The sequence below is a fragment of the Heptranchias perlo genome, chromosome 3 (genome assembly GCF_035084215.1).
Source record: "Heptranchias perlo isolate sHepPer1 chromosome 3, sHepPer1.hap1, whole genome shotgun sequence".
NCBI lineage: Eukaryota > Metazoa > Chordata > Chondrichthyes > Hexanchiformes > Hexanchidae > Heptranchias > Heptranchias perlo.
The window spans coordinates 7545398-7570646 of NC_090327.1; the positions used below are offsets into that span (position 1 = coordinate 7545398).

The following is a 25249-nucleotide window of genomic DNA, read 5'->3' on the forward strand; positions in this document are numbered from 1 at the left end:
TTGGAGGAAGCACTGAGGGTAGCTAAGGGCACAGAATATACTCTGGGTGGGGGACTTCAATGTCCATCACCAAGAGTGGCTCGGTAGCACCACTACTGACCGAGCTGGCCGAGTCCTGAAGGACGAAGCTGCCAGACTGGGCCTGCGGCAGCTGGTGAACGACCCAACACGAGGGAAAAACCTACTTGACCTCGTCCTTACCAATCTACCTGTCACAGATGCATCTGTCCATGACAGTATTGGTAGGAATGACCACCGCACAGTTCTCAGGGAGACAAAGTCCCGTCTTCACACTGAGAACAGCATCCAATGTGTTGTGTGGCACTATCACCGTGCTAAATGGGCTAGATTCAGAACAGATCTACCAGCTCAAAACTTGCCATACATGACACGTTGTGGGCCATCAGCAGCAGCAGAATTGTATTCCAGCACAATCTGTAACCTCATGGCCCGGCATATTCCTCACTCTACCATTACCAACAAGCCAGGGGATCAACCCTGGTTCAATGAGGAATGTAGAAGAGCATGCCAGGAGCAGCACCAGGCGCACCTTAAAAATGAGATGCCAACCTGGTGAAGCTACAACACAGGACTACATGCATGCTAAACAGCGGAAGCAACATGCTATAGACAGAGCTAAGCGATTTCACAACCAACGGATCTGCCACATCCAGTCGTGAATGGTGGTGGACAATTAAACAACTAACGGGAGGAGGAGGCTCTACAAACATCCCCATTCTCAATGATGGCAGGGTCCAGCACGTGAGTGCAAAAGACAAGGCTGAAGCATTTGCAACCATCTTCAGCCAGAAGTGCCAAGTGGATGATCCATCTCAGCCTCCTCCCAATATCCCCACCATCACAGAAGCCAGTCTTCAGCCAATTCGATTCACTCCACGTGATATCAAGAAATGGCTGAGTGCACTGGATACAGCAAAGGCTATGGGCCCCGACAACATCCCGGCTGTAGTGCTGAAGATTTGAACTCCAGAACTAGCCGCGCTTCTAGCCAAACTGTTCCAGTACAGTTACAACACTAGCATCTACCTGACAATGTGGAAAATTGCCCAGGTATATCCTGTCCACAAACAGCAGGACAAATCCATTCCGGCCAATTACCGTCCCATCGATTGACTTTCAATCATCAGCAAAGTGATGGACGGTGTCGTCGACAATGCTATCAAGCGGCATTTACTCACCAATAATCTGCTCACTGATGCTCAGTTTGTGTTCCGCCAGGATCACTCGGCTCCAGACCTCATTACAGCCTTGGTTCAAACATGGACAAAAGAGCTGAGTTACAGAGGTGAGGTGAGAGTGACTGCCCTTGACATCAGGGCAGCATTTGACCGAGTGTGACACCAAGGAACCTGAGTAAAATTGAAGCCAATAGCAATCAGGGGGAAAACTCTCCAATGGCTGGAGTCATACCTAGCACAAAGGAAGATGATAGTAGTTGTTGGAGGCCAATCATCTCAGCCCCAGGACATTGCTGCCAGAGTTCCTTAGGGCAATGTCCTAGGCCCAACCATCTTCAGCTGCTTCATCAATGACCTTCCCTCCATCATAAGGTCAGAAATGGGGATGTTCGCTGATGACTGCACAGTGTTCAGTTCCATTCGCAACCCCTCAGATAATGAAGCAGTCCGTGCCCACATGCAGCAAGACCTGGACAACATCCAGGCTTAGGCTGATAAGTGGCAAGTAACATTTGCGCCAGACAAGTGCCAGGCAATGACCATCTCCAACAAGAGAGAGTCTAACCACCTCCCCTTGACATTCAACAGCATTACCATCACCGAATCCCCCTCCATCAACATCTTGGGGGTCGTCATTGACTAGAAACTTAACTGGACCAGCCACATAAATACTGTGGCTACAAGAGCAGGTCAGAGGCTGGGTATTCTGCGGCCAGTGACTCACCTCCTGACTCCCCATTGCCTTTCCACCATCTACAAGGCACAAGTCAGGAGTGTGATGGAATACTGTCCACTTGCCAGGCTGAGTGCAGCTCCTACAACACTCAAGAAGCTCGACACCATCCAGGACAAAGCAGCCCGCTTGATTGGAACCCCATCCACCACCCTAAACATTCACTCCCTTCACCACCGGCACACCGTGGCTGCAGTGTGTACCGTTTACAGGATGCACTGCAGCAACTCGCCAAGGCTTCTCCGACAGCACCTGCCAACCCACAACCTCTACCACCTAGAAGGACAAGGGCAGCAGGCACATAGGAATACTACCACCTGCACGTTTCCCTCCAAGTCACACACCATCCTGACTTGGAAATATATCGCCGTTCCTTCATCGTCGCTGGGTCAAAATCCTGGAACTCCCTTCCTAACAGCACTGTGGGAGAACCTTCACCACACGGACTGCAGCGGTTCAAGAAGGCGGCTCACCACCACCTTCTCAAGGGCAATTAGGGATGGGCAATAAATGCCGGCCTCGCCAGCGACACCCACATCCCATGAACGAATAAAAAAAAATCTCACTGAATGGCGAAACAGGCTCGAGGGGCTGAATGGCCTCTTCCTGTTCACAAGTTCCTACAGATGCACGTAATGTGCATTATTTAAAATTCTTTGACAATAATTTTGCTTCTTGATGACGACTATTTTACTGTCACAGTCTATTTCTTTGTACGCATCAAGTTATCAATGTTGTACATTTTTTTTAGCGCTTTACCTGTTTTACTCTCGCTGAGGTTAAATAGTGCAGTCACACTAAGGATAGATTCCACCAGCACTGGTTACACAGCATTACACAACCATTTCCTACACAACCTACGTGCTGCAGGAACTAATAGACTAGTTATCCTCAAGACCGCAAAGATAACACAATGAGCTTAAACAATAGATTGATGACAACATGTCAACTTTTCCTCCTGACTCAGTCCTGTGACACTCAAGATTCGACTTGTAACATTTCTCTGCACTACTTCCAAAGCTTATGATGCTTCCCTTCTTTCTTCAGAAATGTTCACCACCACCTTCTCAAGGGCAATTAGGGATGGGCAATAAATGCTGGTCTTGGCAGCGACGCCCACATCCCATAAATGAATTTTAAAAATATATAAATACATTGGGGTTCAAGGCAGAAGCAGCGCTGTTTAAATTTGCAGATTGAATCAAAGGGTGGAATGTAGATTTAAGAGAATAAGGAACAGGCAAACCAAATACACAAGGATCTATTCGTGTAAACGCACGAAGCATGTTAAATAAGGTTGGTGAGCTGTAGGCGCAATTAGCCACATGGGAATATGATGTTGTGGTGATAACGGAGACCTGTCTCAAAAAAAGGGCAGGATTGGGTACTAAATATTCCTGGATACAAGGTGTTCAGGAAAGATAGGGAAGGAAAGAAAGGCGGGGTGGTGGCAGTATTGATTAAGGAGAATATTGTAGTGCTGGAGAGAAAGGATATCCTGAAGGGGTCAAGAACAGAATCTATTTGGTTAGAGTTAAGAAGCAATAGAGGTGCCATTACACTACTGGGTGCATTCTATAGGCCACCAACTAGTGGGAAGGATATAGGGGAGCAAATTTGCAGGGAAATTACAGAGAGCTGCAAAAACCATAGAGCAGTGATAACTGAGGACTTCAACTACCCTAATATAGACTGGGATAATAATAATATAAGGGGCAAAGAGTGGAAGGAATTTTTGAAGTGTGTTCAGGAGAACTTTCTTGATCAGTACGTTTCCGGCCCAACGAGGAAGGAGGCATTGCTGAACTTGGCGCTGGGGAATGAGGCGGGCCAAGTGGAACAACTGTCAGTGGGGGAACATTTAGGGAAATGCGATCACAGTATCATAAGGTTTAGATTAGCTGTGGAAAAGGACACGGACCACTCTAAAGTAAAAGTACTCAATTGGAGGAGGGCCAATTTCAGTGGGATCAGAACAGATCTGGCCCGGGTAAATTGGATTAGTTGAGGTGACTAGCATAGAAGCATTTAAGGGGAAGCTAGATTAGGTACATGAGGGAGAAAGGAATAGAAGGTTATGCTGATAGGATTAGATGAAGTCGAGAGGGAGGAGGCCAGTGTGGAGCATAAACACTGACATGGACCAGTCGTGCTGAATAAGAACATAAGAACATAAGAAATAGGAGCAGGAGTAGGCCAATCGGCCCCTCGAGCCTGCTCCGCCATTCAATAAGATCATGGCTGATCTGATCCTAACCTCAAATCTAAATTCATGTCCAATTTCCTGCCCGCTCCCTGTAACCCCTAATTCCCTTCACTTCTAGGAAACTGTCGATTTCCGTTTTAAATTTATTTAATGATGTAGCTTCCACAGCTTCCTGGGGCAGCAAATTCCACAGACCTACTACCCTCTGAGTGAAGAAGTTTCTCCTCATCTCAGTTTTGAAAGAGCAGCCCCTTATTCTAAGATTATGCCCCCTAGTTCTAGTTTCACCCATCCTTGGGAACATCCTTACCGCATCCACCCGATCAAGCCCCTTCACGATCTTATATGTTTCAATAAGGTCGCCTCTCATTCTTCTGAACTCCAATGAGTAGAGTCCCAATCTACTCAACCTCTCCTCATATGTCCGCCCCAAATGGCCTGTTTCTGTGCTGTGAGTTCCATGTAATCTTCTGTAATTTCAGAAGTCTGCATGGTGGATTGGCGCCTCACCTGCCTAGACTGTGTATTGGAAATCCAGGTGCATACTGCCCCTTTACTTCTCTAATTTTTAAGGGAATCGATAAATTGACCCCTGATATTATGTTTAAGATTGCCACAAACTAGGAGAGGCCGAGGGCTGAAACTTAGAAGATAAAATGCACGTACAGCTCAGATTCAACTACTTTACACAGAGGTGGTGAAAGTGGGGAATGGACCATCCAAGGATGCAGATACCACACGCACTGCAGCGGTTCAAGAAGGCGGCTCACCACCACCTTCTCAAGGGCAATTAGGGATGGGCAATAAATGCCGGCCTCGCCAGCGACGCCCACATCCCATGAACGAATAAAAAAAAAACTTCTAAGGGAGAATTCGATAAATATTTGAGGGAGTTGGTGATTTGACAGGTATTAGTTTTTAGGACTGCTTAGTGTATTCTGGTCCTGTGCCATTCCTATGTTAGTAGGAGGTATTAGCCATGGCTCTGTGGGTAGCACTCTCACCTCTGAGACAGAAGATTATAGGTTCAAGTCCCACTCCAGACACTTGAGCACAAAATATAATCTGATGCTCCAGTGGAGTGCTGCAGTGTTGGAAGTGCCGCCTTTTGGATGAGATGTTAAACCGAGGCCTCTGTCTGTCCTCTCAGGTGGACGTAAAAGATCCCATGGTGCTATTTTGAAGAAGAGCAGGGGAGTTCTCTCTGGTGTCCTGGACAATATTTATCCCTCAACCAACAGATTATCTGGTCATAAGAACATAAGAACTAGGAGCAGGAGTAGACCATCCGGACCCTCGATCCTGCTCCGCCATTCAACAAGATCATGGCTGATCTTCTACCTCAGTGCCATTTTCCTGCGCTATCCCCATATCCCTTGATGCCTTTAATATCTAGAAATCTATCGATCTCTGTTTTGAATGTACTCAATGACTGAGCCTCCACAGCCCTCTGGGGTAGAGAATTCCAAAGATTCACCACCCTCTGAGTGAAGAAATTTCTCCTTATCTCAATCCTAAATGGCCGACCCCTTATTCTGAGACTGTGACCCCTGGTTCTAGACTCCCCAGCCAGGGGAAACATCTTCCCTGCATCTACCTTGTCGAGCCCTGTAAGGATTTTGTATGTTTCATTGAGATCACCTCTCATTCTTCTAAATTCTAGAGAATACAGGCCTAGTCTACTCAATCTCTCCTCATACCACAATCCCGCCATCTCAGGAATCACCCTGGTTAATCTTCGTTGTACTCCCTCCAAAGCAAGTATATCCTTTCTTAGGTAAGGAGACCAAAATTGTACACAATACACCAGGTGCAATCTCACCAAGGCCCTGTATAATTGCAGTAAGACATTTTTACTCCTGTACTCAAATCCTCTTGCAATGAAGGCCAACATACCATTTGCCTTCCTAATTGCTTGCTGCACTTGCATGTTCGCTTTCAGTGACTCATGTACGAGGACACCCAGGTCCCTTTGAACATCAACATTTCCCAATCTCTCACCATTTAAAAAATACTCTGCATCTCTGTTTTTCCTATCAAAGTGGATAACTTCACATTTTTCCACATTATATTCCATCTGCCATGTTCTTGCCCTCTCACTTAGCCTGTCTATATCCCCTTGAAGCCTCCTCACAACACACATTCCCACCTAGTTTTGTGTCATCAGCAAACTTGGAAATATTACATTTGGTTCCCTCATCCAAATCATTGATATAGATTGTGAATAGCTGGGGCCCAAGCACCGATCCCTGTGGTACCCCACTAGTCACAGTCTGCCAACCTGAAAAAGACCCGTTTATTCCTAATCTCTGTTTTCTGTCTGTTAACCAATTCTCAATCCATGCCAATATATTACCCCCAATTCAATGCGCTCTAACTGTGTTCACCAACCTCCTGTGTGGGACCTTATCGAAAGCCTTCTGAAAATCCAAGTACACCACATCCACTGGCTCCCCCTTATCTATTCTACTAGTTACATCCTCGAAGAACTCCAATAGGTTTGTCAAACATGACATTATCACATTGCTGTTTGTGGGAGCTTGCTGTGTGTAAATTGGCTGTAATTGGCTCCGACATTAAAGCAGTGACTGCACTTCGGAAGTAATTGTTGTAAAGCACTTTAGGATGTTCTGAGGTTGTGAAAGGCGCTATATAAATGCAAGTTCTTCAATCAGATATTCATTCAGCTTTGAAGAAATTCATTAATGTAGCTTTAACGACTTCTGTTGAATCCTTTATGGTGAGAATTTTGAGTCGAACCCATTTACATTGTGGGGGGGAGGGGTGAAATTGAGGGGCAAAAGATTTCTTCTGATCTTGTCTGAATTGAGGCATGATGTGGAGATGCCGGTGATGGACTGGGGTTGACAAATGTAAGGAATCTTACAACACCAGGTTATAGTTTTCAAATAAAACTGTTGGACTATAACCTGGTGTTGTAAGATTCCTTACATGAATTGAGGCAGGCTGATTTCAAAATCTTTCACATCTACAATAGCTATACTTCTCAGCATTTTAAAAATCTTGAATGAAATCTGCTCCCCCCCCCCCCCCCCCCACTGATGTTAATTTCTGCAATGAGATATGCCGATAGGATTAGATGAAGTAGAGAGGGAGGAGGCTCGTGTGGAGCATAAATGTCGGCATGGACCAGTTGGGCCGAGTGGCCTGTTTCTGTGCTGTAGTTTCGATGTAACTCGATGTAAATCCATGTACCGTCTTAATAGAGTTAGCCCACTTGTGGGTGGCATGTTGGAGCTAAAACACAGAAAACTTCTCCCGTTCCTCCACCTCTGCCCCTTTCCTTTTTCCAGTTCTGCCCCTCCACTGAATACCTGTTTTCGCTTGCATCACCATCGCAGGGCTCTTTGCCTCTGTTTATGTTCTCTTTCCCACCCCTGTCCCCACCCACCAATACAATTGGAAGAAAGATAGTTCCCAGAATCACAACACAAGCTTTCCATCAGCTGGTTGAAGATTTGCATGTTTGGAAACAGATTACCACACCTTGGCCTAGTCTTAGTGTAGGTTCAGGCAATGCTTTTGGCGAGAGGCAGATTTGCATAGTGTCTTTGAACAATGTGTCACTATGTAAGATTAGAATGAGTTCAATCAGTACATGATTCATGTTGTACTTGCATGTTATCAGCATGCACACACTGCATGTAAGTTCTTACAGTACCAAATAAGTCCACTGTACAGCATAATTGGAATTATTATGTAGAGAATAGAGAACAGTTGTGATTTAGAAAAGTTGGGGTTGTTCTCCTTAGAGCAGAGAAGGTTAAGGGGAGATTTAATAGAGGTGCTCAAAATCATGAGGGATTTTGTTAGAGTAAATAAGGAGAAACTGTTTCCACTGGCAGGTGGGTCGGTAACCAGAGGACACAGATTTAAGGCAATTGGAAAAAGAACCAGAGACTTAGATGAAGGAGGGAGCGAGGAAGGACACTCGTGTGGAGCATAAACACCGGAATGGACTTCTTGGGCCAAATGGCCTGTTTCTGTGCTGGTTATTCTATGTAATTCTTTGAGATGTGGAGAATTTTTTTTGCGCAGCGAGTCGTTACGATCTGGACTGCACCGCCTTAAAGGGTGGTGGAAGCAGATTCAGAAGTCACTTTCAAAAAGAAATTGGATAAATACACGAAGGGGAAAACATTTACAGGGCTATGGGGAAAAGAGCAGGAGAGTGGCACTCGTTCAATGAGCCGGCACAGGCACGACGGGCAGAATGGCCTCCTTCTGTGATGTATGATTCTATGATTTTATTATGGCAGGGTTTGCATAATAGGAAAATACTTCTTGGGCAAAAATGTAATTTATTCTACCAGACTCCGGGAAAGCAGCTAATGTAATCATTGTAGGTGTTGATATGTGTCATGTTTATAGATAAATCAGTGATTTGTTGTGTAGATGCGTATTTCATTGCCCTCCAATGGATATTTGTAAAAAAGTTGCTGAACTATTTTACCTGTTTGTACAAGGGATGATTTATTTTTTAAAAATTAATAAGGATAAACAGGTTTAAGAAGTGGAATTTCCCATTAGTACAGTGTTGATTACTACTCCGCTCACTGGTATCATTCTCACCTCTGAGTCAGAAGGGTGTGACTTGAGCATAAAATCTAGGCGGACACTCCCAGGGCGGTACGGAGGGAGTGCCGCACTGTCAGACGTGCTATCTTTTGGATGAGACATTAAACCGAGGCCCCATCTGCCCTCTCGGGTGGACGTAAAAGATCACATGATGCTATTTCGAAGAAGAACAGGGGAGTTCTCCCCAGTGTCCTGGGCCAATACTTATCCCTCAACCAACACCTAAAACAGATTATCTGGTCATTATCACATTGCTATTTGCGGGACCTTGCTGTGTACAAATTGGCTGCTGCGTTTCCAACAATACAACAGTGACTACACTTCAAAAATACTTCTTTAGCTATAAAGCGCTTTGGGACGTCCTGAGGTCATGAAAGGCACCATGTAAATTCCAAATGTAAGCAATCTTACAACACCAGGTTATAGTCCAACAGTTTTATTTGAAAATCACAAGCCTTCGGAGCTTACCTCCTTGGACCTCACTCACCTGACGAAGGAGGTAAGCTCCGAAAGCTTGTGATTTTCAAATAAAACTGTTGGACTATAACCTGGTGTTGTAAGATTGATTACATTTGTCCACCCCAGTCCATCACCGGCATCTCCACATCATGTAAATTCCAGCCTTTGCTTTAGACTTTAGTATTACTGTCAGCAGAATGTACTGACCTCATTCTCTTGTCATTAGATTGAAGCAAGTAGCTATTAAGATTTTGATGTCATGGGGGGAAAACCTTATGGTTTCAGGAGCAGGCGTCTGAGATTGGAAGAAAGAGAAATTACATTTCGGGATCTGAGTCATATCTTTTTATATAATGATAAGACCTGTGTTGCCTCACAACTGTATCTGTAAACCTGTGAGCCTTAGAATTATTTTTTGCTTACAAATGCTTAATGCCTTCATATGACTGTCTGCTATTTTGGTGGAGGTATCAACCATTTTTTTAAATGGATTAAATGTTGAACCTGAGGAAGGAGGAAGCCTCCGAAAGCTTGTGAATTTAAAATAAAATTGCTGGACTATAACTTGGTGTTGTAAAATTGTTTACAATTGTCAACCCCAGTCCATCACCGGCATCTCCACATCATGGCTTCCATTAAGCTAAGGGACAGAGCTAACATTGCAGCTTTAGAGTGGCTTCTGCATTTGCACCGCACTCCAAAAGTAAAAAAAAAATCAGGTGACGAGGCATTTTAATGGCATGATGAGGTTCTATATAATTGCAATTAGTGCGTTTTATTTTTGATGGCAAACCTTGGGTAAAAAGATCTGTCCGTTATCACATTGATGTTTGCGGGACCTTGCTGTATGCACATTGGCTGCTGCGTTTTCTACATTACAACAGTGACTACACTTCAAAAAGTATTTATTTGGCTGTAAGGTGCGTTAGCGCATCCCGAGGTTGTGAAAGGTGCTTTTTTTCAGAACATGCCTTTATATCTTGATTAGTAAAGTGCCTTATTACATTATCCTTAGTTAGTCAGGAACTGTCAGGAAAAATTGAAGCTTATTCTGGGTTTGTGCCATGGCCACATCATGTGTTGGAAAAGGGTCCCTCCTGACACTTTCTTTAAGCAAACTATATATATATAGATAGTTTGGGACTATCTCTCTCTCTCTCTCTATATATATATATATATATATATATATATAATGTGTGAGCCTATTATATAGGCTGAACATTAAAGAAAGAAAGAAAAACTTGCATATATACAGCGCCTTTCGTGACCTCAGGACGTCCCAAAGCGCTTTACAGCCATTGAAACATTTTTGAAGTGTAGTCACTGTTGTAATGTAGGAAAATGGGGCAGCCAATTTGCACGTTTGCAGCAAGGTCCCACAAACAGTAATGTGATAATGACTAGGTAATCTGTTTTTTTAGGTTTTGGTTGAGGGATAAATATTGGCCAGGACACTGGGGAGAACGCCCCTCCTCTTCTTCAAAATAGCACCAATGGATCTTTTACGTCCACCTGAGAGGGCAGTCAAGGCCTCAATTTAATATCTCATCCAAAAGACAACACCTCCAACAGTGCAGCACTCCCTCAGTGGACTTTGTGCTCAAGTTCCACGGAGTGGGATTTGAACCCACAATCTTCCAACTCAGCAGGCGAGAGGGCTACCAGTGAGCCATGTCTGACCCTTGGGGACAAGGCCAATGACCTCCACTACCCTTGGTACAGTCTTTCTTATTCTTCAAATATGGTTCAGTCTTCACCCACAAAGCTTCCTCCCACCTTTTTGGTTTTCATTCTAAGTTGGTGCAATTTGGAGCTTCCTATTTTTGTCTATGTCAAATTTCCTTTGGTGTACAGCGGGAGTTGGAGAAGGTCATGTGTCAAAAATATGGCACCAGACGTTTAAATGGTCAGTGCCCAGGATGTTTCTCCCCTGGTTTGAAAGGTGGTATTGGTTTGCAGATGTTGAGTTTAACGGTCAAAGAGTGAGGGGCGGATGGGGGGGGGGGGGGATTTCCAGGTGAAATCTATTATCTTCTAAACATAGTATTGTAGACCTCCTTATGAGCATGTATATTCTCATTCCAGACTTACTGTAGGGTTGGACATTGTTCTTGCAACAGAGGATTTTCCAAACGTAAAATTGAAGCAGTGATTCATCCACAAGTTTCCAAAGGGGAAGTTGTTCTTACAGGTGAGTCAAAGCAGTGATGCAGGTAATACCATTTATTGGTTTGCAAAGCAATTGTTCTTTTCTCCCAAAAAGGTGACAATTATTGCATATCCCTGTACTGCAGATAGTTTTACAGTTTCTCCTTTTATTACTTGCTGAACTGTATTTTTATATCAGTAATCAAATTGCCATGCCCTTGTAATGGATCCATATTGGGTGCTCGTGAGCTGGACAGACCAGGATTGTCCCGGGCGGAATCTTCATTTTTATTGGGCTGGCTGAGGCAGTGGTGAGGGTTTCTGCGAGTGAGGATTGGGAAAAATCGGCAAGGGTTACTGGTCCCATTGCTACCCCAGCAAGCCTGGCTGAAAAAGTGCACGTTTGTTGAAGCCAAATGAGGGGAGGCTTAGCTGCCCTCCGCCCGCCATATTGGTATAGGCATGATAAGAGGCGCATTGGCATATGCAAATAAGGGGGCCCGACGCCAGTTTGAGGCCCTCTTTGTAAAGTTGGGCTGCCCTGAACGAAACCAGCACCGGGCTGGCTGAGTTGAAGAAAACCCCAGGTCTACGTGTGGCCTAACAAGCGGCCCTTAAAGGGACTGCTGCAGGCCGCCAACGAGAAGGTATGTTTTACCTGAATGTGGATGCAGGAGGTGTAGGAGTGCTCCTCCCAGCACCACGTTAAAACCAGGGGCCGTTGCCGGCCTCCCCTCCCAATCGTCACGTTCCTCCCTCTCCCGATCGCTGACCGCCCTCCGCCCCCACACACACCGCTGGTCACCCCCCCTTCCCTCCCATTTGCTTTCCCACCCACCCCCACCCCACTCCGAGAGCCACTGACGGAGACGCAGCCGCCCAAAATTCGAATCGTCTTCGCCAGCGAGCTGCCTGGGGAAGGCCCAGTGGGAGGCTGCAGTTCGCCGCCTGTGATAAATCAGGCCTGAGGCCCAATATCGGATGGGCCTCAGGCATACCCGTTCCAGTGCAGGGTTCGTTCCAGTTCGCACCGAAAGAAAGCTGTGAGGAGGACACAAAGAGTCTGCAAAGGTTAAGTGAGTGGGCAAGAAGGTGGCAAATGGAGTATAATGTGAGGAAATATGAGGTTATTCACTTTGGTAGGAAGAATAGAAAAACAGAATATTTTTTAAATGGTGAGAAACTATTAAATGTTGGTGTTCAGAGAGATTTGGGTGTCCTTGCAAAAGAAACACAATAAGTTGGAATGCAGGTACAGCAAGCAATTAGGAAAGCAAATGGCATGTTGACCTTTATTGCAGGGGGTTGGAGTATAAGAGTAAGGAAGATGTACAGGGCTCTGGTGAGACCTCAACTGGAGTACTGCGTACAGTTTTGGTCTCCTTATCTAAGGAAGGATGTACTTGACTTAGAGGCGATGAAATAAAGGTTCACTAGATTAATTCCTGGGATGAGAGGATTGTCCTATGAAGAGAGGTTGAGTAGAATGGGCCTATACTGTCTGGAGTTTAGAAGAATGAGAGGTGATCTCATTGAAATATATAAGATTATGAGGGGGCTTGACAGGGTAGATGCTGAGAGAATGTTTCCCCTGGCTAGAGAGTCTAGAACTATGGGGTATAATCGCAGGATAAGGGGTCGGCCATTCAAGACTGAGATGAGGAGGAATTTCTTCACTCAGAGGGCTGTGAATCTTTGGAATTCTCTACCCCAGAGGGCTGTGGATGCTCAGTCATTGAATATATTCAAGGCTGAGATAGATAGATTTTTGGACTCTAGGGGAATCAAGGGATATGGGGATTGGGCGGGAAAGTGGAGTTGAGGTAGAAGATCAGTCATGATCTGATTGAATGGCGGAGCAGGCTCGAGGGGCCATGTGGCCTACTCCTGCTCCTGTTTCTTATGTTATTATGCAAACCAATTTCAAGGCCATAAAGTATCTCTATGGTATGTTACAAACTCCAAACTTGTATCTTCAATTTTCTAAAGTCAGAAGCATTAATTAATTGTAATGATTGTAATAAGATTGAATATATGTGTAATTGAACCAAAATGTTTCAGAGTTATGTGAAATGTCCCTTCATTTGAAGCGTTGAATATTGTATGTTTGGTAAATAGCTTAATTCCATATCTATTTTCCTGAATCCAGTGCAATTTCATGACTGTGGTTTGGGGAGAAATACCCAGTTAAGTACCAGTGATAGCAGCTTCGAAGTGCACTTTGATGGATCTGTGCATGCAACTCAGGCTCAAACCATTGATTCAAAGTATGAGTTCAAAGTTTTGGCAGATGATTTGGAAACTAATGAAACATGGGCGGTGGATGTCCAATTAGTCTCTTCAAAAAAGACTGAGGTGAGAAACCCGCTGATGTGTTTTGAAACTTTTTTATTGTTGCCAGGAATAATTGATTGTTCTTGTAGCGTAACTAAAACACGTTTATTGGAATATAAATAAAACGTGTCTGGTTAGCAGAGCAACTTGACGTTTGGATGTACAAATAATGCACGAGTTCCGTAGTTAACATGCCCACAGTTGTCAACTAATGTTCTATTTTTACAAGCTACATAGTTTTATACGGCTGAAGTTGTTGGCAATTTGTTTTGCAGCTTGTAAAGAGAAGTCCTAATGTAATCCGTTTCCCAGCGAAAAGCAACTCCAGGTGGCAGAAGAGAGAGTGGATCTTTCTACCAGTTGGCATTCGAGAACATGAACCACCAATGAATAATCCGATTGTTATTGTAAGTAAACTTCAGTAGATTAACCCACATTACACAAGCATATGTGACAGATAGATACCCTAGTGGTTATGGTACTGGACTAGTAATCCAGAGATACAAGTTCAAATTCCACCAGTTGTGAAACTAGAATCATTAAATCTGATAACTTGTGGACGAAACAAAAAATGACCAAGAAAGCTGCTGGATTGTTGTAAAAGTCCAACTGGTTCACTGATGTCCTTCAGAGAAGGGAACCTGCTACCTCTACCTGGTTTGGCCTACATGGGACTCCGCACTACATCATTGACTGTGATAGACTTCAGCAGGATATAGACAGGCTGGTGGCATGGGCGGACACGTGGCAGATGAAATTTAACGCGGAAAAATGCGAGGTGATACATTTCGGTAGGAAGAACGAGGAGAGGCAATATAAACTAGAGGGCACAATTCTAAAAGGGGTACAGGAACAGAGACCTGGGGGTATGTGTACACAAATCATTGAAGGTGGCAGGGCAGGTTGAGAAAGTGGTTAAAAAAGCAAACGGGATCCTGGGCTTTATAAGTAGAGGCATAGAGTACAAAAGCAAGGAAGTCATGGTGAACCTTTATAAAACACTGGTTCGGCCACAACTGTAGTATTGTGTCCAGTTCTGGGCACCGCACTTTAGGAAAGATGTGAAGTCCTTCGAGAGAGTGCAGAAAAGATTTACTAGAATGATTCCAGGGATGAGGGACTTTAGTTACGTGGATAGACTGGAGAAGCTGGGATTGTTCTCCTTGGAACAGGGAAGGTTGAGAAGAGATTTGATAGAGGTATTCAAAATCATGAAAGGTCTAGACAGAGTAGACAGAGATAAACTGTTCCCATTGGTGGTAGGGTCAAGCACCAGAGGACATAGATTTAAGGTGATTGGCAAAAGAACCAAAAGTGATATGAGGAAAAACTTTTTTACACAGCGAGTGGTTAGGATCTGGAATGCACTGCCCGAGGGGGTGGTGGAGGCAGATTCAATCATGGCCTTCAAAAGGGAACTGGATAAGTACTTGTAAGGAAAAAATGTGCAGGGCTACGGGGATAGGGCAGGAGAGTGGGACTAGCTGGATTACTCTTGCCTAGAGCCGGCACGGACTCGATGGGCTGAATGGCCTCCTTCCGTAACCTTTCTATGATTCTATAATGCCCTCAAGGCAACTAAGGATGAGCAATAACTACTGTCTTGCCAGTGTCGCCCCCAGCCCAAGAACAGATTTAAAAAAAAACAATTTTCCTCGTTCTCTCTTCCATTTCTGTTTTCACTTTAATTGTAGGTGATGTTTAACTTTACTGTTACTAGTTTAAAAACTGAATTTGCTTGTGCCTCTAGGGTCAAACCATCCATTCTGGAGCTAGGACCCACTGGCCCAGATTTTCCCCTCTTTGGGGGCAGTTTTAGGAGCAAGAATTGTGGCAAGGAGCCATAACATTGGCTCTATTACCTCTACCAAATTTTCCAGGATTTTCTGCCGGAAGTATTGGTGGAATTTGCACAGCCACGGGTCAAATGCAAATTTAGGGTAATGATGGGAAAATGTTATGTAACATACTTCCCGTTATTTGCGCCTTCACAATGCAGGATGTCAAGAATTTTTGGTGTTCAATGTCGCTAAAAGTGCAGGAAGGAGTTACAAATTGGAGGGGTTGTGTTTGGAGGGGGTGAAATCAGGTGATATCCAGTGGGCGCTGTGGATATTTAGATCGGTGAGGCACTGGAGGGTGACCAGGATCAGTGGGATTGTCCCTGAGCAAGGGGTCCATGCCTGGGGGAAGTCTGGGAAAATGTTTAGCACCAAAGAGGAATCCAAGTTTCTCAGAGCCAGCTTTAACAAAGGAGTAATTTGGGAGTCACACGAGGTGAAGGAGATAGAGCAAGAAAGTTAATGAAGATGAAGTAATGGCGGAGCCACCAAAGTTAAATGGGGTCATTGTTGCAAAACTTGCAAGAGGCCTGAAGACGTGCGCTAAATTGGGTCGTGTAGCGCCCATTGTTTCGGCGCTACACGGCCTCTCCGATATCCAAGATGGCGTCTTGGATGCGCACGCACGTTTCCAGCGTGACGTGCGCCGGACGTCATCTCGGTATAGGAGTTAGCGCAGGCGCAGATAACGAACGCTGGAATCATGTAAAGTAGGGAGAAAATGGCTTCAATCAGTGTGCAACGCTGATTTAAAGTGATTAGTCCCAAAATGGTGTCTAACGCTCAACTCAATGCATGGTCTTAACCCCGACCATCTGAACGTGTCTTAGAGTGCCTGGAGGACCCCCCACCAGCGCTATTTAGAGGGACCATGCAGGATTTACAGGTTAGTGGCTGGATTATTACTTCTGGCTACCGAGACATTTGTAACTGTTTTTGGTGGTCTCCTATACTTGAATACTAGGATGCAGGGACATAGCCTAACATCTAGAGCCAGGACGTGCAGGAGTGAAGTTAGGAAATGTTTCTACTCGCAAAGGGTGGGAGACGTTTGGAACGCTCTTCTACAAAAGGCAGTTGATGCTAGCTCACTTGTAAATGTTAAATCTGAGATTGATAGGTTTCTGTGAACCAAGGGTATTAAGGCATATGGGGCTATGGCGGGTATATGGAGTTAGGTCACAGGTCCACCATGATCTCATTGAATGGTGGAATAGGCTCGAGGGGCTAAATGCCACTGCCACTTGCTGCCTCCTGTTATGCGTCATCTTCTCCTGCAAGAAAGCGGGACATGTGTCTGGGTGATGTGCCTGTCATGGTTGAATAGCTGCCAGTGTGTGTGGCCTGTGAGTTGTGGGTGGGCGGTTTAAAACAGTGGTAATGTGTAAGGTTGAGAGGAAGCATCTGATTGGAAGAGTTGAGTACTGATGGAAAGAGTTTGTTGGTATGTGGGTGATGGGGGTGTAGTGCATGGTGCAGTTGGTAGGAGACGCCACTTGACAGTTGACCTCACTCACCTTGACCACTCATGTCAAAGCATTGAACTTCTTCCTGCACTGGATCCTTGTTCATGATGCTGTGCACCTGGCATTGACTTCATCCCCCGCTGCCTCCCACTCCCTTTTGGATATATGTCTGGAGGGCCTCTTGCTCCAACCCCCCTGCGGATAAAGGATGTCCTTCCTTCTGTCCACCTCTTGCACCAAGGTCTCTAATGCATCAGCGGAGAACCTTGGTGCACGCTCTCTCGCAGGCCTGGTACCAACTCAGATTGGCAGATTGGTGAGGTCTGGGGTGCAGATTGGAGGATGTGGGATTTAGTAGTGCGCAACCTTTATTCACTGTTTTAACCTAACTCATCAGTGTGTAAACATAGGGACGGGACCTGCATCTGTGTTTTACGTGTGTGATGTCTGGTCTCCGTTCGGACTCCGTGCAGACAGCAGACTGTTATTTTCAGCAAATAGCAGGTACCAGCTGCCTTTAAGAGATTGAGCTCCGCCTGGTGGTGGAAAGTGCGAATTGCGTTGATTCCACGTGCAATGCCTGGAATGGAACACTGATTGCAAGTGAGTCCTCGGGCCGGCCGAAACTCGCATCCTGCCTGCACAGGGGGTCATTGGGTGCGGGGTAATAGCGCATCACACTACTCGCGCCCAAAAACGGCCCTTATCCAATTTAATTGCTCCCCCTGTGTTTTTAAAAGAAGCAACATTTAAGTTGGCCCTTTGAAGAATATGGAGGAGATCAAGCTGATTGATTCAAACGTTGACTGAACACTGGATGTTTAGTGCTCCTGCAATAACATTTCCAAGCACCTGGATCTACCATCTTTTCTCTCCAGGCTCCGGAATCTAACTCCTCTTTCCCTGCTGCTGGTCCCCAGGCCCGAAAGTCCTCCTGCTGCTTATCTCCGACTGGACTTCATTGCACTGTTGCTTCTTCATGAGAATCCTGAGACCCTGCCCTGCTATGCTTAACTCTCCACCACAGTTCATGCACGTAAGGTTTCTCCCACTGCCCACTTGCCACTTGGTTTTGGCTCCAGCCTCGACCACTCCCATTTTTTCCCCCTTCTTGGGCACTCTTGAGCCTCACCTGCTCTCTCCTCCTTTTCCTGTTCTCACCCGGCTGACACAATTTCCCATCCTGCCTTCTCTCCGTCCACTGTCCCGTGCTCAGACGCCTCCAACAAGCCTATGCCCAATTTTTGAACCTCCCTCAGTATTCTTCACCAGTCTCTGGTTCTACTAGGGTAGCAAATTCAGTTGCCTCATCCACTGCACCCAGCTGCCATTTTGCCCAATAAGTTCCTCATGGTTTAACTTCTCAAACCTTCTTCCAATCTCATCCCACCCACCCCTCTCCCAATCTCATCCCACCTACCCCTCTCCCAATCTCATCCCACCCACCCCTCTCCAGTGCGGCCCAAAGCCCTTATCTTTATGCAATCAAACATACCTGGCACACGGCTGGCCTAACAATCAGTTGCCAGATCTGGCTTGACCACCTCAATGATTCTCATGTTTTGTTCTCCTCAGACAAAACTGCCTACTACTCCAGGATCATCCTGGAGAGTGAGGACAATTCCAAGCTCCGTTTTACCAGGACCAATTGCCCCCTCAAAGCCCTCCCCACCACCGTCACCTCAAACACCAAGTGTGAGGAACTCAAGGATCTCTTCGCCCCCTAAGATGAAAACCACTCATCCAGATACCTCTGTTGTTTCCTCATCAATCTAACCTCCCCCATTCGAGCCCCGAACCCTCACCTTTCTGAAGTTTTCTCCCCACATCTTCTCCTTGTCCTCTCCAAGCTCATCTGATCCATGAGACGTTTATGTTTCCTCGAACCCCTCCCCATTTAACATCTGAAGCCCTCAACTTCTCTTCCCAGCACCAATGCTAGCTGTTTTCTTTCCTCAGGCATCGTTCCTCTCCCATTCAAAATCACCGTCAACACACCATTGTTCAAAAGACCCATTGCTCCTCCCCAACTACTGCTCTTATTTCCAACCTACCCTTCTACTCTAAGGTCCTCAAACGTGTCATCATAACCTCCCAGATCCATGCCATCTTTTTTGCAATTCCTTGTTTTAATACCTCCAGTTTGGCCTCTGCCCTTCTCACAACACTGAAACCGCCCTTGCCAAAGTCATGATTGAAATTGGTGTCTGGGACTGTGGTGCACAGTCCCTCCTCAGCCCCTCTTCAACATTCAATACAGTTGACCACAGCATTGTTCTCCATCGTCGTCCTCTGTCATCCAGCTCCATGAAGTTGCCTCGTGTGATTCCATTCCCACCTATCCAAATTCGGACAGTGGATCTCAACAACAATAACAACAACAACTTGCATTTACATAGCGCCTTTAACGTAATAAAACGTCCCAAGGCGCTTGGGATCTCCAGTTATGGCTTTTTCTCCGTCTCTCACGCTGTCACCTCTGGGGCCTTTGTAAGAGTTATCCTTGTCCCCTACCTCTTCTTTATCTACTTACTAACCCTGGGGAACATCATCCAAATGCTCTCTGATAATTCCCACCACTTCACCATTTCCCGTGACAACAACAGCTTGCATTTATATAGCGCCTCTAATGCAGTAAAACGTCCCCAAGGCGCTTCACAGGAGCGATTATCAAACAAAATTTTACACGGAAGGAGATATTAGGCCAGGTGACCAAAAGTTTGGTCAAAGAGAGAGGTTTTAAGGAGCGTGTTAGAGGAGGAGAGAGAGGTAGAGAGGCAGAGAGGTTTAGAGAGGGAATTCCGGAGCGTAGGGCCTAGGCAGCTGAAGGCACGGCCGCCAATGGTGGAGCGATTAAAATCGGGGATGCGCAAGAGGCCAGAATTGGAGGAGCGCAGAGATCTCGGAGGGTTGTAGGGCTGGATGAGGTTACAGAGATAGGGAGGGGGCGAGGCCATGGAGGGACTTGAAAACAAAGATGAGAATTTTAAAATCGAGGCGTTCCAGGACCGGGAGCCAATGTAGGTCAGCAAGCACGGGGGTGATGGGAGAATGGGACTTGGTGCGAGTTAGGATACGGGCAGCAGATTTTGGATGAGCTCAAGTTTACGGAAGGTGGAAGATGGGAGGCCGGCCAGGAGAGCATTGGAATAGTCAAGTCTCGAGGTAACAAAGGCATGGATGAGGATTTCAGCAGCAGATGAGTTGAGGCAGGGGCGGAGACGGGCGATGTTACGGAGGTGGAAATAGAGTCAAAGAAGACACCAAGGTTGCGACCTCTCCACTGCCTCCATGCTGTCCGCTTGCTTATCCGACGTCAAGTACTGGATGAGCCACAACTTCCTGCAGCTCAACGCCAGGCAAGCAAAGCCATTACCTTCATCACAAACTCTACTCCTTTGCCACCAACACTGCTCCTTTCTCCTGCCACACTCTTAGGCTGAGCTAGATCATTCCCAATCTTAGCACACTGCTCCACACTGAGCTGAGCTTCAAACCCCGCATCCTCTCCATCACTAAGATTGCTTGCTTCCACCTCCACGACATTGCTATCCCTGCCCATAACTGAACCCCTCTGCTGCTGAAACTCTTGTAGCTGCCTTTGTCATCTCTAGCCTTGACTATTCCAATGCTCTCCTTAGTGCCCTCTCATCTTTAGAAAGAATTACAAAGAATGTACAGCACAGAAACAGGCCATTCGGCCCAACTGGTCCATTACGGTGTTTATGCTCCTCACGAGCCTCCTCCCTCCCTACTTCATCTCACCCTATCAGCCTATCCTTCTATTCCTTTCTCCCTCATGTGATTATCTAGCTTCCCCTTAAATCTCAATTAGGGATGGGCAATAAATGCTGGCCTCGTCAGCGACGCCCACATCCCATGAATGAATAATAAAAAAATACATCTATGCTATTTGCCTCAACTACCCTTACTCCACATTCCTTCACCCTTTGTAAACTCCATCTTACGTACGATCCTACAAAAAAAGAATAGGTAGAGACCAGCTAGTCCTACACAGGCAATGGCGTAACTTCTGTATACCATCACTCCTATCCGCAGTAATGAAGACTGGTGCAAAGTAGCCACTTAAGACCTCTGCCATATCTACACAAGTTTGCCCTGAGGAATCCTTTATACATCCTTAATGGCTCTCACACTCCTAACAAAGCTGATAAAGACCCACCTTTTCCTACCACACCTATCCACAACCCTCTCCTTCCCACTGCTCCGGTAGCAGCTTTCATTGCCTTCAGCTGAGTTAGATACCTATCCCTGTTCTCCTGAGAGTTATTTCCTTAAAGCCTGTAAAAGTATTTGTACGTGAGTCTGATTTGTCTTTGGACGTGTCCAGTTAGCCAGTTTGGTTTTGTTTTTGCAACATGCCCTCGTTTACCTTTAGGTACGTAAATTGCTTCCTTTTGCATAATGGTGCCTTTGAAAGCATTCGGGACTGCCCAATCGATCTTCTCCACAATTCTATTCCAACACCCGTCACCCCTGTTCCCGCTGATCTACATTAGCAACCCACCTCCAAAGGCATTAAAGTTTTAAATCCTCATCTAAAAACCCCTCTATGGTTTTACACCATATGCAATCTCCTCCAGCCTTATATATCCTCCATTCCTCTGCTTCCTGTCCATCCCCCCCCCTTCCTCCCCTCTACTGATGACGGAACCATCGGCTGACTACATAGAATGAACAGCACGGAAACAGGCCATTCGGCCCAAATGGTCTATCCCGGTGTTTATGTTCCACACGAGCCTCCTCCCTCTCTACTTCATCTAACCCAATCAGCATATCCGTCAATTCCTTTCTCCCTCATGTACTTTTCTGGCTTCCCCTTAAAAGCATCAATGCTATTCGCCCCAACTACCCTATGTGGTAGTGAGTTCCACATTCTCACCACTCTTTGGATAAAGAAGTTTCTCCTGAATTCCCTATTGGATTTATTACTGACTATCTTATATTTATGACCCCTAGTTTTGGACTCCCCCTGCAAACGGAAACATCTTCTCTACGTCTACCCTATCGAGCCCCTTCATAATTTTAATGTTAGATCAGCCTTCTCTTCTCGAGAGAAAAGAGCCCCAACCCATTCAGTCTTTTCTGATCGTTATATTCTCTCAGTTCTGGCATCATCCTTGTGAATCATTTTTTGCACCTTCTGCGGTGCCTCTATATTCTTTTCGTAATACGCCCAGATCCCAAACACCTCTCCCTCTCTACCCCTCACTGCAACGATTATAAAACCCATCTCTTTCCAGTAACCCTTCTAATCTCTCTCTTCCTGGCTTGGCATCTGTTTTCTTCTGCCTATCTGTGAAGCACCTTGGGGACATTTATAAACGCACAAGGTGCTGCATAAGTTCATGACGTTGCAGATACTGCTGAATGATGTTGATGAATGTAGAGTGGAATCATCAGCAAAAAAGTAGAGGAGGAACTGAATGGTGTGAAGAAGGAACGGGGTAAGCTGGACAGGACCGAGCCCTGGGGAATCCCAAAGCTGATAGTAAAAGAGTCTTTGGTGAGATGCCATATGAAAGCAATTTGGCTGATTTTACAAGGTTACCAGAATGCTAGAGAGTTAACAAATTGGGTATGAATGCTAATTGGATAAAATACTCTTGTGTTTTCAATTTCATGTTTATAATGAAAATGTGTGAAGTGATACATTTTGGTAGGAAGAATGAGGAGAGACAATATAAACTAAATTGTACAATTTTAAAGGGGTTGCAGGAACAGAGAGACCTGGGGGTGCACATACACAAATCTTTGAAGGTGACAGGACAAGTTGAGAAGGCTGTTAAAAAAGCATACGGGATCCGGGGATTTATTAAAAGAGGCATAGAGTACAAAAGCAAGGAAGTTATGCTAAACCTTTATAAAACACTGGTTAGGCCTCAGCTGGAGTACTGTGTTCAGTTCTGGGCACCAACCTTTAGGAAAGATGTGAAGGCCTTAGAGAGGGTGCAGAGGAGATTTACTAGAATTGTACCAGGGAGAGGGACTTCAGTTATGTGGAGAGACTGGAGAAGCTGGGGTTGTTCTCCTTGGAACAGAAATGGTTGTGAGGAGATTTGATAGAGGTATTCAAAATCATGAAGGGTCTAGACAGAGTAGATAGAGAGAAACTGTTCCCATTGGTGGAAGAGTCAAGAACCAGAGGACATAGATTTAAGGTGATTGGCAAAAGAACCAAAGGTGACATGAGGAAGAACTTTTTTGTACAGTGAGTGGTTAGGATCTGGAATGCTCTGCCCGAGGGAGTGGTGGAGGCAGATTCAATCATGGCCTTCAAAAGGGAACTGGATAAGTACTTGAAAGGAAAAAATTTGCAGGGCTACTGGGATAGGGCAGGGGAGTGGGACTAGCTGGATTGCTCTTGTATAGAGCCGGCCCGGACTCGACGGGCCGAATGGCCTCCTTCCGTGCTGTAACCTTTCTATGATTCTAAGCTGGGGTTGTTCTCGTTCGAGCACAGGAGGAGAAGAGGAGATTTAATAGAGGTGTTCAAAATCATGAAGGGTTTTGATAGAGTAAACAAGGAAAAAACTGTTTCCAGTGGCAGAAGGGTCGGTAACCAGAGGGCACAGATTTAAGGCAAAAGAGCCAGAGGCAACGTGAGGAAACATTTTTTTACGGAGCGAGTTGTAATGCACTGCCTGAAAGGGTGGTGGAAGCAGATTCAATAGTAACTTTCAAAAGGGAACTGGATAAATACTTGAAGGGAAAAAATTTACAGGGGTACGGGGAAAGAGCAGGGGAATGGGACTAATTGGATTGCTCTTTCAAAGAGCCGACACAGGCACGATGGGCCGAATGGCCTCCTCCAGTACTGTACCTACTATGATACTATGATTCCTGTTAAGGATGTTGAAATTATATGATCCACCTTTAAAGTTCTGCAGTGCAAATTGAACACGGTAATGCCATCTGAAGTGTCTTTGCTTCACTTGTTTTTCAATCAATAAAACATAAACTCATGCAACACTTTGGGTGAAATACAGGGGAAGAAAAATAGCAAAATTACAATTTAATTATGCTCCTATCAGTTAAGACACACGAACATTCGATTCTGTACTGCACATGGAGCTAAAAGAACACTGAGGAAAAGGATTGTGGATCGTCCTGGTAGTGACAGCAAGGTCTTTTTCAGCTATGTGCAGAGTCACAGGACTATTGAAGGATTCCTCAAGGATTAATGCAATTTCTGATATTACAGGGCGTGTAGAACATGTTTGGCGTTTAGATTATATATTTAATATCTTCTGCTGTTTCTTTCCTTTTTTTTTAGATTAAATCAGATCAAGAAGAAGAAAAGGATACCATAATAACCTACGTCATTACTGGACCAGGGATTACTGAGCCCCCTAAAGGTCTGTTTGTGCTTGATCAACGTACTGGCGAATTAAATATCACAGGAGAGGTGGACCGTGAAAAAAATCCATTCTTCATAGTAAGTTGCAATATATTTCCAATATCGGAAGAAAGCAATTGTGAAAACTTATTAAAACATGGCTCTGATTCCACCTTTTTCTTACCCTGTGAAGATTCTGAATCCAGTTCTGTGAAACAAGATCATTCACTGGTCAATCATTCCATGTACTATTCCAATGCTTAAGACAATTTTAGCAATCATAACGACATAACTAATTTAATTTTAAATATTCCGTTCATATGGTTTGATAACATTTGCTGCAGTTTTCTTATCCAGTGTTGTGTGAATTGTTTGCAGGATCTTCTGTTGTATTAGTAATTGGAATATCTTTCATACAATGCATTGTACAAGAGAGTTAAATCTAGTGACTAACATAGACGGAAATGGGTGATTTTATCTACAAACATTGTATCTACTTGTTCTCTATAGCCATTAGAGAACCATAACAATAGTGCCTTAAGGTGATAAATGTCCCAAAGCCCTTATCGTAGACGATAACCAGACACTGAGCAGAGATTGGAGAAATTCTAGGATTGGTGACCAAGAGCGTGGTCAGAGAGGTTGATTTTTGGGGAGGCTTTTGAAAGAGAGAAGAGAGCGAATAAAGCAGCACTCTTTTGGGAGCATGTTTTGGAATGCCGGGCTGAGACGGCTGAGGGGTTTGGAACTAAACATAGAGTTGGGCGGGGGGGTGGGGAGTGGGGTTTGAAAAGGAAGGCAGAGTTGGAAGAGCAGTGAGTGTGCATTACCACATGTTGCTGGAAGAGGTTGCAGAAATAGGAGGCGTGAGGCTGTGGAGGGACATTGTGATGTTGGATGGGAC

General features: G+C 45.2%; 1 protein-coding gene across 1 annotated transcript in view; it reads left to right on the forward strand.

The window, feature by feature from the left end:
- The window catches only part of LOC137309972 (desmoglein-2-like), a 70038-nt gene that overhangs the window by 3887 nt on the left and 40902 nt on the right, over nucleotides 1-25249 (forward strand). The window contains exons 2-5 of the mRNA XM_067977976.1: nucleotides 11282-11387; nucleotides 13494-13699; nucleotides 13954-14085; nucleotides 24283-24444. Coding sequence (XP_067834077.1) covers nucleotides 11282-11387; nucleotides 13494-13699; nucleotides 13954-14085; nucleotides 24283-24444 — 606 coding nt within the window. The remainder of the gene's footprint in view (nucleotides 1-11281; nucleotides 11388-13493; nucleotides 13700-13953; nucleotides 14086-24282; nucleotides 24445-25249) is intronic.